This window comes from Acromyrmex echinatior, chromosome 1 (genome assembly GCF_024713525.1).
Source record: "Acromyrmex echinatior isolate Ae372 chromosome 1, ASM2471352v2, whole genome shotgun sequence".
In the NCBI taxonomy this organism is placed as follows: domain Eukaryota; kingdom Metazoa; phylum Arthropoda; class Insecta; order Hymenoptera; family Formicidae; genus Acromyrmex; species Acromyrmex echinatior.
This window is the reverse complement of record NC_141852.1, coordinates 3,051,046-3,067,744: the sequence shown is the minus strand read 5'-3', so window position 1 is coordinate 3,067,744 and position 16,699 is coordinate 3,051,046. Positions and strand designations below refer to the sequence as shown.

General features: G+C 34.2%; 2 protein-coding genes across 10 annotated transcripts in view; both read right to left on the bottom strand.

The window, feature by feature from the left end:
- The window catches only part of NfI (Nuclear factor I), a 380,015-nt gene that overhangs the window by 252,812 nt on the left and 110,504 nt on the right, over positions 1-16,699 (bottom strand). For all 9 annotated transcript variants that reach the window (XM_087410461.1, XM_087410479.1, XM_087410439.1 and 6 more), the window contains one exon: positions 2,251-2,394. In XM_087410461.1, the coding sequence (XP_087266587.1) occupies positions 2,251-2,394 (144 nt within the window). The remainder of the gene's footprint in view (positions 1-2,250; positions 2,395-16,699) is intronic.
- LOC147910833 (protein GVQW3-like) lies at positions 12,349-15,505 on the bottom strand. The gene is made up of 2 exons (XM_087410581.1): positions 14,904-15,505; positions 12,349-14,835 (listed from the first exon to the last, which is right to left on the bottom strand). Exons 1-2 carry the CDS (start codon positions 15,240-15,242, stop codon positions 14,809-14,811), a joined length of 366 nt encoding a protein of 121 aa, XP_087266707.1. The 5' UTR covers positions 15,243-15,505; the 3' UTR covers positions 12,349-14,808.

Here is a 16,699-nt window from a genome sequence, read left to right as displayed (position 1 = left end):
TGGAATTTGTCGGGTTTTGGTGACGCATCCTTAGTGTGTTTCTTTATCATGCATGTGAGAAAGAAATGTCGCGAACATCCGAGACTGCGGAAAAGGGCTACGGACACAACGATAATCTGAACACAGATATATATACAATATATATCAATTCATGCGTAAATAAAATTTCTAATTAGTGTTTCATTGTTGTTGATTACATAATATTTGCTAGTATTCATACATCTTTTTTCCCTTTCTAAATTTATCAAAATGATTTCGTTTCTATTCTCTGTATATGTCGATAAGTGCACTAATTGCTTTAAAAGAATGATCGACGCGAGAGTTAGAGTTGTGTTAGATACATATTAAAGTTAAATAGTTAAAAATTATTAATCATCAAACATGCGCTTTAGATTTGTGAACGCACGCAGAAGGGAAAAAGAGGGAGGGAGAGAGAGAGAGAGAGAGAGAGAGAGAGAGAGGACGGGAGAAAGGGTGGGAAGAGGAGAGAGCGGTAAAGGGGGGGGAGAGAGGGAAAGTATATAAAGAGAGCAATAATGAAAAAATTTTTAAATTATATTGTATCTAATAACATAAACGTACCTCGATAGAAAAGAGATCATGATTCGACGTTGCAAACATCGTTAATAGCGCATTTTGATGATTCGTTTCAAATCATAATTAGAATTCTAAGATTAACAAAAAGAAGAGCGTAAAATCACAGCACAAGATGTTCTTTGTGATATTTAATATATAATTACGTTTATAAATAATTTAGACGTTTCGGCTACAATCTGGCCATCTTCAGTAAAATTACAAATATTCATAAAGCACAGAATTTATATAAATTTAACATTAAATTCAGCGGTCATAAATATAAATACACATTAACGCATTCTTTCCTCTTGTAAGAGTACATCGTAAAACGTGGTTGCAGCGCCAATTATCATATTGCAAATTATGTAGAACAAGAATTGCCAGATTCTGTTTTATAGATAAAATGATTAATCTTAAGCACTTTCTTCACGCAGATGGAAATTCGTCGTGACATTGTATGACAAATAATAATACATAATTACTCTTACAAGAGGAAAGAATGCGTTGATGTATATTTATATTTATGACCTGAATTTAATGTTAAATTTATGTAAATTCTGTGTTTTATGAATATTTGTAATTTTACTGAAGATGGCCAGATTGCCATGATTAGCCGAAACGTCTAAATTATTTATTATAAATTATATATTAAATATCACAAAGAATATCTTGTGCTGTGGTTTTATGATCTTTAGTTTGTTAATTTTTGATTTATAAACCACGATTGTTATAATTATATATTAGGTGTTGGAATTAATTCGTAGCGTTTTTTAATGAAAGAATGTTATTTATTTCACATGAGCATTAAAAAATACATTAATGAAAGTACTTCCCATCACTTGTAAAACGCTACGAATTAATTCCAACACCTAATAAAATTCTAAAAATCTTCAGTATTTATCGAGAAATATTTCTGTTGAAATATTTACTAATACGATATTCGTATGCGCGTTACTTATTATTATAATGTTGATTCTATTACTAATAAACAACAGTAACTCTTTTCCTTTTAATATTTCATTTAATATTTGAATCGAGTATTCCTAGATTTAAGCAATTCTCATAAGCTGTAGCTGCTTAAAAATGAGATAAGGATCTTATTTATTATTAATTGCAATTTTAAAGTTAATTATATCTTAGAAATTATTATATGCGAAAGAACACATGAAGCAATTGAAATCTATATCTTCTTTTCGACAATAAAATTGCCTTAATTCAATAAAGCAGGCTTACAAATATTTTTAAAAATAAAGTCTTTATTTTTAAAAATAAAGTCTTATTTCAAAATATTTACTTATTAAGTCTTGTTAAATACATATGAAATCTGTTCATACGATCTATTTCCGTAACTTGATAAACTTGCTTCACCAAATTAAAAAATTTTCATTAAATACAAATTACTAGAATTATTAAACGTTTATTTCCACATTTCTAATGATTTGAAATGTGGTTAATATGTTGGCAAAAGCATATCGCCCAACCCTACAGCAATTACAGTAATCAATTATTCAATTTTCGCAATATTAGAATATTTTCTGACGTCTCCATCCCTTTCTTCTCATACGTGGAATAGAATCTTCATAAACAGCTAAATTCGAGTGATTCGCAACGTTGTCGAGAGAGAGAGGGATAATTTGTAAGTCCGAAAACCGACAAAAACTGGCAAATACATACCGGTTTGCGAATGCGGAGATTCTATTCCACGGTGTCCGTCTTCCGGCCTGAGAACCGATGAAAATGTCGGTGCACTCGAAACCGTTACAGTCGGCGGCTTCTCAGTCTTATCGTTCCTTATTAGTTGATGAACCGGCGGTGGACCTGCGCATAAAAGAATACTCGAATTCACTTCAAATGCGACAAAACAAAAATTTGAGACATTTTGCAAAACAATTGTAAAATAAAATATGATCGCGTATAAAGTTAAATTCAGGGTTAAGTAAATTAATGTTTTTTTTAAATAAAGTTAAAGTTAATGGCTTTACAAAATTGATAAAGTTAAGTTAAAAGTTGAAGGAATAAAAAATTAACTTAACGTAAGTTAAATCAATATTGTATTAACTTAAGTTTAAAAAAAAGTTAATTTTGAAAAAAATTATTTTTTAGATCAAAATATCGTATGAGACTCGTGATAAAGAAATCGGGCCAAACATAAACAACACGTTTCAGACTGTTAATTATGACACGCGCCATCGTAACTTAAATCGTAGGGCAAAGGATTAATATAATTTAATAAAAATTATGTATTATCTAGAATGCCTCTTCACTCTTATGATACACGCCAAGCGGCCGAGATCGCCGAGAAAATATTTTCGGTCGCTAGAAACAAACGACCACAGAGAGAAGGACAGAGCCAGATTCATTGTTTTGCTAGACGAGCATAGTTCGACGTGTCCGCGCGGAGATTTCCGGATTACAATCGGAGCTTCTATCTGTTTTTGTTTTTTCTCGCTCTATCGAAACAACAGAAATTGAAAGAATTTTAAATCACAAACACGGTTGCCAGTTCTCCGTTTTTTTTTTTTTTTTTTACAGATTTCGGTTTCTTGGACTAATATTCTATACTCCAGCAGATGTGAAAATCTCCAATTTTCGTCTGCTGGAGTATTAAATATTAATCCAAGCAACCGAAGTCTGACAAAAAAAAACGGAGAACTGGCAACCGTGTTTGTAAATTGAAATTCTTTCATTTTCTTTTTATTAAATTATATTAATCATATATCTTTCTCATTAATATATAATTGTAAAAATGATTTCAAAACATAAACATTGATGAGATATAACAATAGTTTACGACTTTCCGTGCGCTGTATGTCCGCGTTCGTCGAGATGATCCACAAGAACTCAGCGTGGTCTCAAGCGTTGAGTGCAAGATCAGAATATTGAAAATTTTATGTTCGGTCCTGCTTTTTCCTTTTTTTATAATTTTTTTTAAATAAATAACGTTATTAATAAACATATTACTCCAAATATACTTTTTATAAAATTACAGAAATTATATACGTGTACTTCAATATGCTCGAAATTAGTTGCGCATTTCGGGCCGATTTCTGAAATGCTGCCTATTTTTCCTTCACAACCGCTCGACTCTTGACGGCCGAACCGCTCACGCGCGGATGTCTCAAGAGCGTCACAGTATAAGAAACATGCTGCGACCATATTCTTCCAGCAAATTGTCATGAAAATATTTTCCTTCCTACATAATATTGTATTTTCTTAATAATTGATTGAACATCATATTAATAATTAAATGCATTTTACTGAATTTAATGTACTTCCAAAATATTACTTTTTATTATTTTTATGATACATTTAGTTTCAAAGAGTTACTGATCACGTTTTTGTGCTACAGAATGTAATATAGAATTTTACTTTACCGCATCATATATCTGGTCATCTATTTGTATTTTTTTTTGTGGAATAAATCTGGAGAATGCACTTAAATGACGTATCAATAATAGAACTTCAAAGATAAGATAGAGAGTTTTTACAATTACGTGGCTTATAGAGATTTTACAACACGGTGAACGTCTTTTTTTAATTAGTCGCTAAGGAGAAGATAATGTAACCATAATATCGATTATGTATCTTTTTTCTCAAAGTGAAAAGTTAAAATTTTTTTGTATGTATATGTGTATATATATATATGCATACATATATCATTTTGCGTGACGCTGTATGTGTAGAAAACAACGGCGTTATACGAGTCAATCAGCTGTAACCAGTATGACCCGCGTTCACAGTATCGTTGCCGCGCAACAGTACTATCAATTCAGTATAGTGTAGTAGTATTCTACACACAACCATGTGTGGTGTGTGTGTGTGTGTATGTGTGTATGTGTGCGCGCGCGCGCGCGTGCATGTGTGTGTACATATATATTACAGTGTTTTGTGTCCACAAAATAGAAAAAATATAATAGCAGAAAATTGTCTGCCTTTGGTAAGAGAAGGTTATGGGTGCTTTCTACAAGTGACTCACTCAGTACAATATAGTAATTATCTCATCCTTGTATTGGCGAACAAGATTATAATGATGCATTGTGTCACACTGTCTCTTGTTGGAAGGCACTCTATAAGGCCAAAATTGGTTATTGTGATATGTATTTCTTGTTGGAAAGTATCCTATAAAGCCAGAATGGAAAGATTAGCATCTTTATGTCATTCTTGAAAATATCACTTTTATTTATCATACAAGTGATATGGTTAAATGTTATAACAATAAATTGCGTTTTGCCTAATTATGATCCAATATCAGAGGCATTTATCGTGGGCTGACTATTTTTAATTTACTGCCAGAGGCGTTAATTGTGAGCTGGCTAGTTATAACAAAATGTTATAGCCGTAAATCGTGTTTTGACTAGTTATAGACAAATGTCAGAGGCGTTCATCGTGGGCTATTTTTAATTTACTGGCAGAGGCATTTCGATTCAAATTTGATGAAATACAAGTACGGAATCAATTTGTAGAATTTTGTGTCTGCAATTAAAGAAATGTGAATAGATGCATTGTCATGATAGAATCAAAAGCTGATTGTTTGACATGATCGAAACAAACAAACTAATGAAGGAAAAAAAACTGAATATCAGTAAACAGCTTCTTTGAAACCTTACAACTTTTGTCTGAAGCGTTTTTTCTAAAAACGTTATGTAATGGCTTTATAGCACAAGGGTGGCCGTAATTGAATCGTAGAACGTGAATCATAGTCATAGGTCAACACATTATATTTTGGCATACTATGTATGCCGATACAAGTACAATTCATATTCCTTTACGATTAGTTATAATCACCTTTATGTTCAGCTCTTAAATCCGGAGTCTTTTTGGACACTCTATTTAATATATCTGTTATATATACTACATGGATTGAAAAGTCGGGATTTTTAATGAAAACAAGCGCTTTTTGGGCAAAGTTATTATATATTTATTCCTCAACATAGTTGCCTTCGAGGGCGATACACTTGGTATAGCGATTTTCCAACATTTTGATGCCTTTTCTGTAGTACGAAATGTCCAAGCCTTCGAAATACGCTTCGGTTTCTGCGATGACTTCCTCATTCGATGTGAATCTCTTCCTCTGGAGCCACCGCTTGAGGTTTGGGAACAGATAATAGTCGCTGGGGACCAAATCTGGAGAATATGGTGGATGAGCAACCAATTCGAATCGTAATTGGTTCAATTTGACCATCGCTTTCAAGGACGTGTGTGACGTGCGTTATCGTGATGATACAGAACTTTTTTCTTCGCCATATGGGGCCGTTTTTTCTTTATTTCGTCGTTCAGTTTGTCCAATAACGCTGCATAATACTCTCCCGTAATTGTTCTTCCCTTCTGCAGGTAATCGATGAAGATTATGCCATGCGCATCCCAAAAAACGGAGGCCATAACCTTCCCGGCCGAGCGTTGGTCTTTTGGCCGCTTTGGTCGGCTTTCGTGGCTTTTCAGCCACTCTGCAAACTGCCTATTGGACTCAGGCGTATGGTAATGGATCCACGTTTCATCCATCGTCACAAAACGTCGAAAAAAGTCCGCTCGATTACGCTGCAACAATGCCAAACTGGCCGTTAAATCAACAACGCGCTGCTGTTTTTGGTCGATGGTCAGCAAACGCGGCACCCATCGTGCCGATAGCTTTTTCATCTCCAAAACATCGTGCAAAATGTATCCCGCCCGTCCTTTTGAGATGCCCACGGATTCAGTTAACTCGCGCAACTTCACTTTACAATCACTCAAAACGATTCGATGCACTTGCTTTGCGATTTCCGCATTCGTAGCCTCTTTTGGCCTTCCAGAGCGAGGTGCTTGTACGACTCATTTTAAATTCACTAAACCACCGATAAACTGTTGTTCTCGAAGGAGTAGATGTAGGATAACATTTCTGCAACCATTTCAATGATTATTCAGAAGTTTTTCCCATCAAAAAACAATGTTTGATCAAGATGCGATATTCCTGTTTTTCCATTTTTTTTACGAAGGCGAAAGTAACGCCACTTAAACTGTAGCTTGTGAACGAATGAACCAAATGTCATGAAACTTCATATATAAACTAGTGACAGATGAACCTCTCGAAATGAATCATGTTCATTTTGTAATAACGCCACCTATTGAAAAATCCCGGGACTTTTCAGCCCATGTAGTATATAGGTATATACATATATATATATATATATATATATATATATATATACATATATATAAAATATACATATTAGGTGTTGGAATTAATTCGTAGCGTTTTTTAATGAAAGAATGTTATTTATTTCACATGAGCATTAAAAAATACATTAATGAAAGTACTTCCCATCACTTGTAAAACGCTACGAATTAATTCCAACACCTAATATATATAAAATATACATTACACAGTTAATAGTCACATACATAATTTTCGTACGATGCTGTACGTTTATGAAATATATAAGTATATCATATTCAAAGTTTTAGCAAATGTATACACTTATAGGTCAATGTGTACGTTGACTAACAGCAAGTTACAATAAGTATATTTTTACTAAATGAACACTCTGACTGTGACTTAGATATATCTTCGGATGCAACTATGTATTTGAAATACATGTATACACATGTAATGTAATAGCACTTTTTCCTTCATTCCCAATGCCATTTTTAACTTAGGATGTAACATGTATTTTCAGTACGTAAATACATTGCACATACATATGTAGCTATTCCATCTCTTTTTATTATGTTAATGGGCCTTTTACAATTATAAGCCATAAATAAGCCATAAATAAGAAGTCAGACGCTAAAAATTGACTGTGATTGATTTTTAGCTTCTGACTTCTGATTTGTAACTAATGGCTTATTGTAGAAGACCTATAATAAAGAGAGATAGAAGTTACTCATACTTAGCTTTTCAGATAGCTTTTACTTTGCAGATATAATATAGACACAGTGAGTGAATATTAGAATTATATTTTATGTGCATTATGACACACATTACAAAACATAAAATATATTTCTAATTCATATTCATATACGTATGTAGCTACTTCATCTCTTTTTGTTACGTGTAACAAAAAGGTGTAAAGATGTCCTCTTTTTTTCTACGTTTAATAAAAAGAGATGTTTTTTTATGATCAAATATACAGATATTAGTGATATATGCTTTTATATTTTCAATATCAGAATATACATACAACTAACATAAATCAAAGCTAACGAGAGTCAAACGCAGATGATCAGACATAACATTTAAAAAAAAATAATTAAATTGCGAATCCTCTGATAAATCCTCATTTTATATGTACATATATACGTTATATATATATATATATATATATATATATATACAATATTCCATTTTTAAACATAGGGAATGCATAAATAGCTTAGCATTGATAACTTCTATCTGCAACGTATGTACTCACACACTATAGTATACATATATGTAATATTGTATAATATCGTCTCTATGTGTATTATATTTAAGTACACATATCACTAATATTTTAACATGATTAACTTCTACATCTTTTTATTAAACGTAGCAAAAAATGATATAGCTACGTATATTATATGTATAATATATCTATGTATAGCTAATACATATCACATCCTGACCTAAAATGACATTGTACGATAGGAAAAATGCTATTAGGGCCATGTGTCAATGTACACTGTCAATACTGAAAATATCTATAGTTACGTATTTTTAGTACTCGCAGTCAATATTGGTACACAGTTGTAGTATCACTTTTTCCTGATCAATATCATTTTAGGGTTTAGTCAAGATACAGTCAATCATAACATGTATTATTGTCAATATATGGACGTGTTTCATATATATGGATATTCATGCAGATATTCTCTATGTCCATTTTTATGCAATATTAAAATTTTATATTATAATATATAATGTGTATAATAATATATAAAATTCTAACGTTATATATAAAAAGACATTCATGAATACGAATTACAATTACATTTTATTATAATGTATGTGTACACACACAATGACACAAAAAATATTATTCTATTATTGACATATTAGTGAAGACATATAAACATGTTAGTGAATTAATGGTATATGCAATATTAAAATTATATTTTGGATACATTATTGTGTATATGTACATTATAATACATATAAAATATAATTATAATTTATATTCACTACTAATGTTTTGTTATATGTTATAACAATGTTAGAATTAAAGTATAATATACATACAATTTTCTATATTAGATATATAAGTCGACATGTTAGTAATGTAAGTACTATAAGTATCTATCTCTTTTTATTAGACAGAGCAAAAAGAGTTACATTATGTATGTGCAATGTCGTATTCATTTATTGATAATATATTAGGTGTTGGAATTAATTCGTAGCGTTTTTTTAATGAAAGAATGTTATTTATTTCACATGAGCATTAAAAAATACATTAATGAAAGTACTTCCCATCACTTTCTACTACTTTTGACCATCTTTCGGGCAGTGAATGAATACCGCGTCGGAAGAACTGTTCATCTTTAGATGAAATCCAGGAATCGAACCATTTTGTACAATCTTCGTAAGATGTGAACTTCTGCTCGCACAAGCTATGAGCTAATGATCGAAACAAGTGGTAGTCGCTAGGTGCAATATCAGGAGAATACGGCGGGTGCGGTAGCACTTCCCATTTAAGTGTTTCCAGGTATGTTTTTACTGGTTTTGCAACGTGTGGGCGAGCATTGTCGTGCAGCAAGATGACTTTATCGTGTCTTTCGAAGTATTCCGACCGTTTTTGCTTCAATGCACGGCTCAAGCGCATCAGTTGCCGTCGGTAGAGATCTCCAGTAACGGTTTCATGCGGTTTTAGCAGTTCGTAGTATATGACACCCTTCTGATCCCACCAAATACAGAGCAGGAGCTTTGAGCCATGGATATTGGGCTTTGCCACTGATGTTGATGGTTCGCCGGGCTTAACCCATGACTTTCTGCGCTTTGGATTGTCATAATGGATCCACTTTTCGTCACCGGTAACAATCCGATGCAAAAAACCTTTTCTTTTCTGCCGTTGAAGCAGCAGTTCGCACGTGAGAAAACGTCTCTCAATATCCCTTGGTTTCAATTCATATGGGACCCAATGTCCTTCCTTCTGGATCATGCCCAAACTTTTAAGACGTTTTCCTATTGTTGAGAAGTCAACTTCCAATGACGTAGATAATTCTTTAAGTGTTTGACATGAGTTTTCATTGAGCAGTGCCTGCAAATCGTTATCTTCAAATTTTTTCGGCTGACCAGGTCGCTCCTTGTCATCCAAGTCGAAATCACCAGCTTTAAAACGTGCAAACCACTTCCTACACGTTTGCTCAGCCAGAGCATGTTCACTATACACATCCACTAAAATACGATGAGCTTCAGCTGCACTTTTGTTCATATTAAAGTAATGAAGCAAAACTCCCCGCAAAAACACTTTATCTGGCACAAATTTTGACATATTCAATGAATTATACAGTATTGTTATTTATGATTTCAAGAAAGGTTATGTACGGCAAATGACGTCCTATGATAGATGTTTACAATGTATACAGAACTATAGGTAACAACGAAATAGTGTACTGCTTGTGCCATCTCTTGTAAAACGCTACGAATTAATTCCAACACCTAATATTATCATAATCTAAAATGGATGTAAGAAAAAAGTGCTACTATGGCTTCGTATCGATATAACTATTAATTAAAAATCTGTATTTTATATATATTACAGACTTTTAATACTGGTATATATTGGAACACGACCTACATTGCATGTGTACACAATACAACTGTATTTCTAAGGCCCGATTCTATAAATATAAGATTAACTTCAATTACGGTTTATTTTTTTCTCAATTCTATTGAAATTGGAAAATTTTCCAAAATAAATCTTACATCTGTGGAACCGACCCTAATACACGTCCCTGCTAAGATAGTAATGTAGGAAACGGAACAAAAATATCAATAATTAATCGATCGAATTTCCTATATGATCATATTAACTGAGAGGGCGTAAGCATCTTATACATTGGAAATGAAAACCTGTAATATCGACCTTGATTAACTTCAGCCTTCCAGCATCTCCTTAAAAATTATTAACTTTTTAATTTTTTTTTTAACTTTTAATATTTTAACTGGTTACTACCCAACTCTGGTTAAATTTAACCATTATCCTTTTCAAACGTAACTACATGTTTTTTTTAAACAAATATCTACATTTTCAGAATATTTTACAAACATTATCAACATATTACATCATCATTAAATTATGAATAATACAGATACGGCCGATTATATGCTCTGCTCATCATCGTTAATACGAAGAAGCACGTATGTAAAAAAAATGAAAAAAAGAAAATAAAGAAAGATATTATAAGAATACCGAGAAGAAAGATATTATAAAAAGAAAGATATTATAAGAATATAAAGATATTATAAGAGTTTCCGTTGCAACACAAAATTCCCAGGAACGTCCTGAAGATATTTCAGAACATGTCTTAAGGACATTCTTAGGATTCTTCGAAGAATAGAATGTATTATATGGGTTGATAACGATTCAAATATGCTCATCGCTAAAATATTTATACATATATCCTGTATAAAAAGAAATTATTTAAAACTATTCAGATTTCTGTAATTACTCAATTTTTTTATATAATTATTTAATTAGTAACTATTAGCAACTACGTACGTTAATGGTAATTGAATAATAACTAACGACTATTGACAAATAGTTCTGAAAAGTAACTATTCACGTCTACGTAGCTGAGTAGTAATTAGATAGTAACTATGACTATTGGTGAATAGTTTTGAAACTGAAAAGTGACTATTCGCAACTACAGGGTGGGCCATCTATTGGTACGTTTTTAAAAATGCGATCAAATGAGCATACATTGATATTTTTTATTAATTTTTTTTTTGTTGTGAAGCTAAAAGTATCCGCGTCAAGAATGAAAAACGATTTCGTTCATGTGGCTCCCTCTACTGGCCTTACAGTATGCCATTCGGTCACCCCAATTATTAATGACATTTTGGACTATTGTTTTTCAAAGCTAGAATTGTCTCACACTTTGGGCCACAGCCTCAATATTCTCGGGTGTGCGCACTGTCCGAGCTCTGGGACCACTTCTGTCATCCACTAACATCCCTTTCTCACGAACTTTCCTCACCAATTTGCGTATAGCTCCTTCGGTGCTCCATATTTCTTTTCAAAATTCGTACAGTTTCGGCGACACAGCACTGACTTTGAAAATAAGTTTTTAAAATTTCAAAACGCTCTTCAAGAGAAAACATGTTGTTTCGTGCCGCGGACGGTATGACTAATAAACTGTCAAAATTTCGGGTCTGTAGCTCGTTCGGTGTTGCCATACGACGAAATTAAAAAACGTACCAATAGATGGCCCACCCTATACGTGATCATATAGAGAAGAACAAGGTCACAACGCTCAACGGATCGGATAGATTACCTTAATTATGAGAATTTTAAAGAATAATATACAGGATGTCCCACGAGACTTCTCCCATCGCTCATAAAAAGATAGAATCACAAATAGATAGAAAGGAACACAAAAGTACTATATCATTTAGCGATATTCGCAATAATAATTGAAATATTAATTTTTGTAATTATACGAAGGCAAATCAATATGTTCTTAGAAAATCTGTCAGAGGGCACTTGCAGTGTCATGTCACATTACTTTTTGACAAGCAGCATCTTTCAGCTGATTACTGTCAAATTTTGAGCGGAATTCATCGAATTTCATTTCTAAAGACGATTAAAGCGAGTAACAACGTTTGTATTTTTTTGCAAAATGGAAAAAAACGAATGCAGTGATCAAACATCTACACATGAAAGGTTTAACGCCGAAAGAAATCAAAGCTGAGTTGGATAATGTTCACATCACCAATGTTCATCTGCACCAGCGTTCGCGACTGTATACAATTGGGTGAATGAATTTAAACGTGATCGTATATCCACATGTGATGCACCTCGTTCGGGACGTCCAATTGAGGCTGCTATGCCAGAAATCATCGATAAAGTCCATGATATTATTTTGACTGATCGATGAGTGAAAGTGCGCGAGCTTGTTGAGGCCATAGGCATATCACATGACACAGTGATTTCAATTTTGTACGAACAATTGAGTATGAAAAAGCTATCGGGTGTCGCGTTTACTCACTGTGAACCATAAGCGCGACCGTGTGACGATTTCAAAACAACGTTTGGAGATGTTTCAACGTAATCAAGATGAATTTCTGTGTCGATTCATTATTATGGATGAAACATGGATCCATTACTTCACACCCGAGACGAAGGAACAATCAAAACAATGGACTTCACCGAGTAAACTAGCTCCGAAGAAAACGAAGATCGTGAAGTCAGCCGGAAAGGTGATGGCCACAGTTTTTTGGGATGCGGTATAATTCATACCGATTACCTTCCGTCAATGGCGATTACTACGCAGCCTTATTGAACCGTTTCAACAACATTTTAAAGAAAAAACCTCCATTTGGCAAAGAAGAAAGTGCTCTTCCATGACAACATGGGTTCACATGTGTGGCACCAATGGCCAAATTCAACGAATTCCGCTACGAATTCCGCTTCCCCATATATATTTAGCATATTCGCCAGGTTTAGCTCCCTGCAACTATTTCCTGTTTCCAAACCTGAAGAAATAGTAATAATCGGAGGAAAGAGATTCACCACCAGAGAGCAGCTCATCGCCGAAACAGAGACTTATTTTGAAGGGTTGGACAAATCATATTATTCGAACGGGTTGAAAAAGTTGGAGAATCGTTGGATCAAGTGTATCAAGCTGAAAGAAGACTATGTTGAGAAATAGAAATGAATCGATAAAAAAAATGTGTTTTACTATGTTTTTCTAAAAACTTATTGACCTCGTACTAATGACATGCCAAGAGAAACGGCGAGACGTGTGAGCAGCGATGCCGGGTGTCGAGCAATGGCGCTTTCCCTCTTGTCTCTCCAACCGGCAGCCAATACTTGATAAACTGGGCTTTATCTCGAACAACCAGAGCGTTTCTCTATACTCTCTCATTAGTACAATTACAAAAATTAATATTGTATATCGATTATTAGTACGAATATTACTAAACGGTATGGGATTTTCATGTTCTTTCTTGATCCCATCTATTTTCCTGCGAGTGGTAAGAGAGACACCTTGTATATTTCTTTTTATCCAATATTTTATATAAAATTGGTATAAAATTTATCTACAATAAAATAATATATTATCAGACATATATGAATAACTACGAAAAATATACATTCGATGAAAATCTTCAGTGATAATTCATATAACAACATATAATATTTAAAAAAAATATTCTGTCATTTAACGGTTCCATGCGTCAGAGAATTTTCCATTTATATACAACCTCAAGAAGATACTCTACAAAGCAATTTTTCGTATAACCACAAAGCGCACGGCACGTGGGCCGCGAGGAGTGGAGATGGCTTAGCAGGCGCCATTCGAGCTTAGAGGCTCGCAACGGTAAGCCCCGCTCCTCGCAGCCTGCGCATTCGGGCCGTACGTTCGGCAATAATACACAGTGCGACAAATATGTTCCCGGACAGAGCCTGAAAATCAATTGAAACAACAATATGCATATTTTTTGGTTTTATTATTCAAAATATTCTCCTCTGGCTTCAATACACTTGTTACAGCGATTCAATAGTGATTCAAATGCATGTTCTAGCTCAGTTTGCGGAATTGCCTCTAGTGCCTATGTAGAAGCTGATTGGATGGTCGGAATGTCATCAAAAAAGCGTCCTTTCAATTTCAATTTCAATTTTGGGAATAATGAGAAGTCGCAGGGGGCCAAATCAGGTGAATACGGTGGATGGTTTAACACAGAGACACGATTTCGAGCCAAACATTGACGGATAATCAATGAAGTGTGACTCGGTGCATTATCATGCAACAAAGACCAATTTTCTGGATCACGATATTCGGGGCGAATACGATGAATTCTGCCCATCAATCGCTTTAAAACTTCGAGATAATATGCACCAGTAATTGTTTGGCCAGTTGGAACAAACTCTTTGTGGATAATACCTTTGCTATCAAAGAATGATGAGCATTGTCTTGATTTTTGATGGAACTTTTCGTACTTTTTTTGCTTGTGGTGAATTTTTTTACTTCCATTCCGTATTTTGACGCTTAATTTCTGGATCATATTGAAAGCACCATGTTTCATCACCTGTAACAATTGATTTTAGGAAGTTTGGATTATTTTCTGCGGCTGCAACGATGTCTCTGGAATAATTGATTCTCGCTGATTTTTGATCGCTTCTTAATGTGTGTGGAACAAACTTCGCACAAACCTTCGTTTTACCCAAATCTTCATGTAATATGGTTCGAATCGTTTCTCTACTGATATTTAAAGCCTCCTCCATCATTTTTAGTGATGCATTGCGATCATTTGCAACAAAATCACGTACTTTTTCGATCATTTCGGGTGTTCGAACCAAAATTGGCCGTCCTGATTTTTTGTCATCTTCAAGGGTCTCTCTGCCTTCCAAAAAACGCTTATGCCACTCAAAAACAGCTGTACGACCTAGATTGAGACATTGACTGCCGTAAATTTGTTGCATCGATCGGAATGTTTCTGATGCACTTTTACCAAGTTTTGCGTTAAATTTAATCACTGCTCTTTGTTCCATATTAAAATTTCTACCTCGACCAAAATCTTGTTTAACATGAACTGTCGTATCTTCGTTATATGTCAACCAAAATGAATGAAACTTTGACAGATGATAACAAAATGTTCAACCTTTAAAATGCATGTTTGAACGCACAGATGTCGCCACTGGTTGCTGAGATGTGGTTCGTGTCCGGGAACATATTTGTCGCACAGTGTAGGACGCGCGTATTCGGCTATCTTTAAACGTTAATATCTCATTAATTATTGCGAGCATTGCAAAATGGTACAGGACTTTTCTACTCAATTTAGTCCACTCTACCTGCTCAGGACGAGTGGGGTATATTCATGCCACCCTATATATATATATATATATAAGCTATATATATATATATATATATTATATATATATATATATATATATATATAGAGCATAGTTGTACACCTAATATATATATATATATATATATATATATATATATATATATATATATGTTAGATATATAACTTTGCTTCCGTCGTTTTTTTTTCGAAATTCGAGGCTTTATTGTAAAAAACTGGTTATACATTTATGATTCAAAGTATTGTCCATCGCTGGCCACTACTTTCTCCCATCTTTCGGACAGCGTACGAATCCCGCGTCGAAAAAACTGATCATCTTTTGAGGCGATCCACGAATCGATCCAATTTTTTATTTTTTCATAAGATCGGAAGTGCTGGTCAGCCAGGCTGTGTGCCATTAATCGAAACAAGTGATAGTCAGAGGGAGCAACGTCTGGAGAATACGGTGGGTGGGGTAGAACTTTCCATTTCAACATTTCCAAGTATGTCTTGACCACTTTAGCAACATGGGGTCGAGCATTGTCATGCTGCAAAATCATTTATCGTATCTCTCGTTGTATTGTGGCCGTTTGTCTTTCAATGCTCGGCTCAAACGCATCAATTGTGTTCGATACTGATCGCCTGTGATTGTTTCAGTCGGTTTTAACAGCTCATAATACATGACCTGGAAGCTGTGAATATTCGATTTGACCGTTGACGTGGAAGCATGGCTGGGAACTCCCCATGATTTTGTGCGCTTGGAGTTATCGTAATGAACTCATTTTTCGTCCCCAGTCACAATGCGATGCAGAAGTCCTTTCCGTCTTTGCCTTTCAAGCAGCTGTTCACAAGCAAACAAACGCCGTTCAACATCTCTCGGCTTCAACTCGTACGGCACCCAATTTCCTTGCTTCTGAATCATTCCCATGACTTGAGGCGTTTTGAAATGGCTTGTTGAGTCACTCTCAATGATCATGCCAATTCTTCTTGATTTTGATACGAGTCTCAAGTAATGCCTCCAATTCTGCATCTTCGAAAACCTTCTCTCTTCCACCGCTATGCCGGTTTTCGACGTCAAAATCACCGTTTTTGAAGCGTTGAAACCACTCATGACACGTTCTTTCACTAATAGCGGCCTCACCATAAGTATTTGAGAGC

Excerpts from the sequence above, each read along its gene's own strand:
- LOC147910833 (XM_087410581.1), bottom strand. The coding sequence starts at position 15,242 with ATGGAACAAAGAGCAGTGATTAAATTTAACGCAAAACTTGGTAAAAGT. Across the intron at positions 14,836-14,903 it reads AAGATTTGGGTAAAACGAAG|AGACATCGTTGCAGCCGCAG; the intron begins GTTTGTGCGAAG and ends CAATTATTCCAG.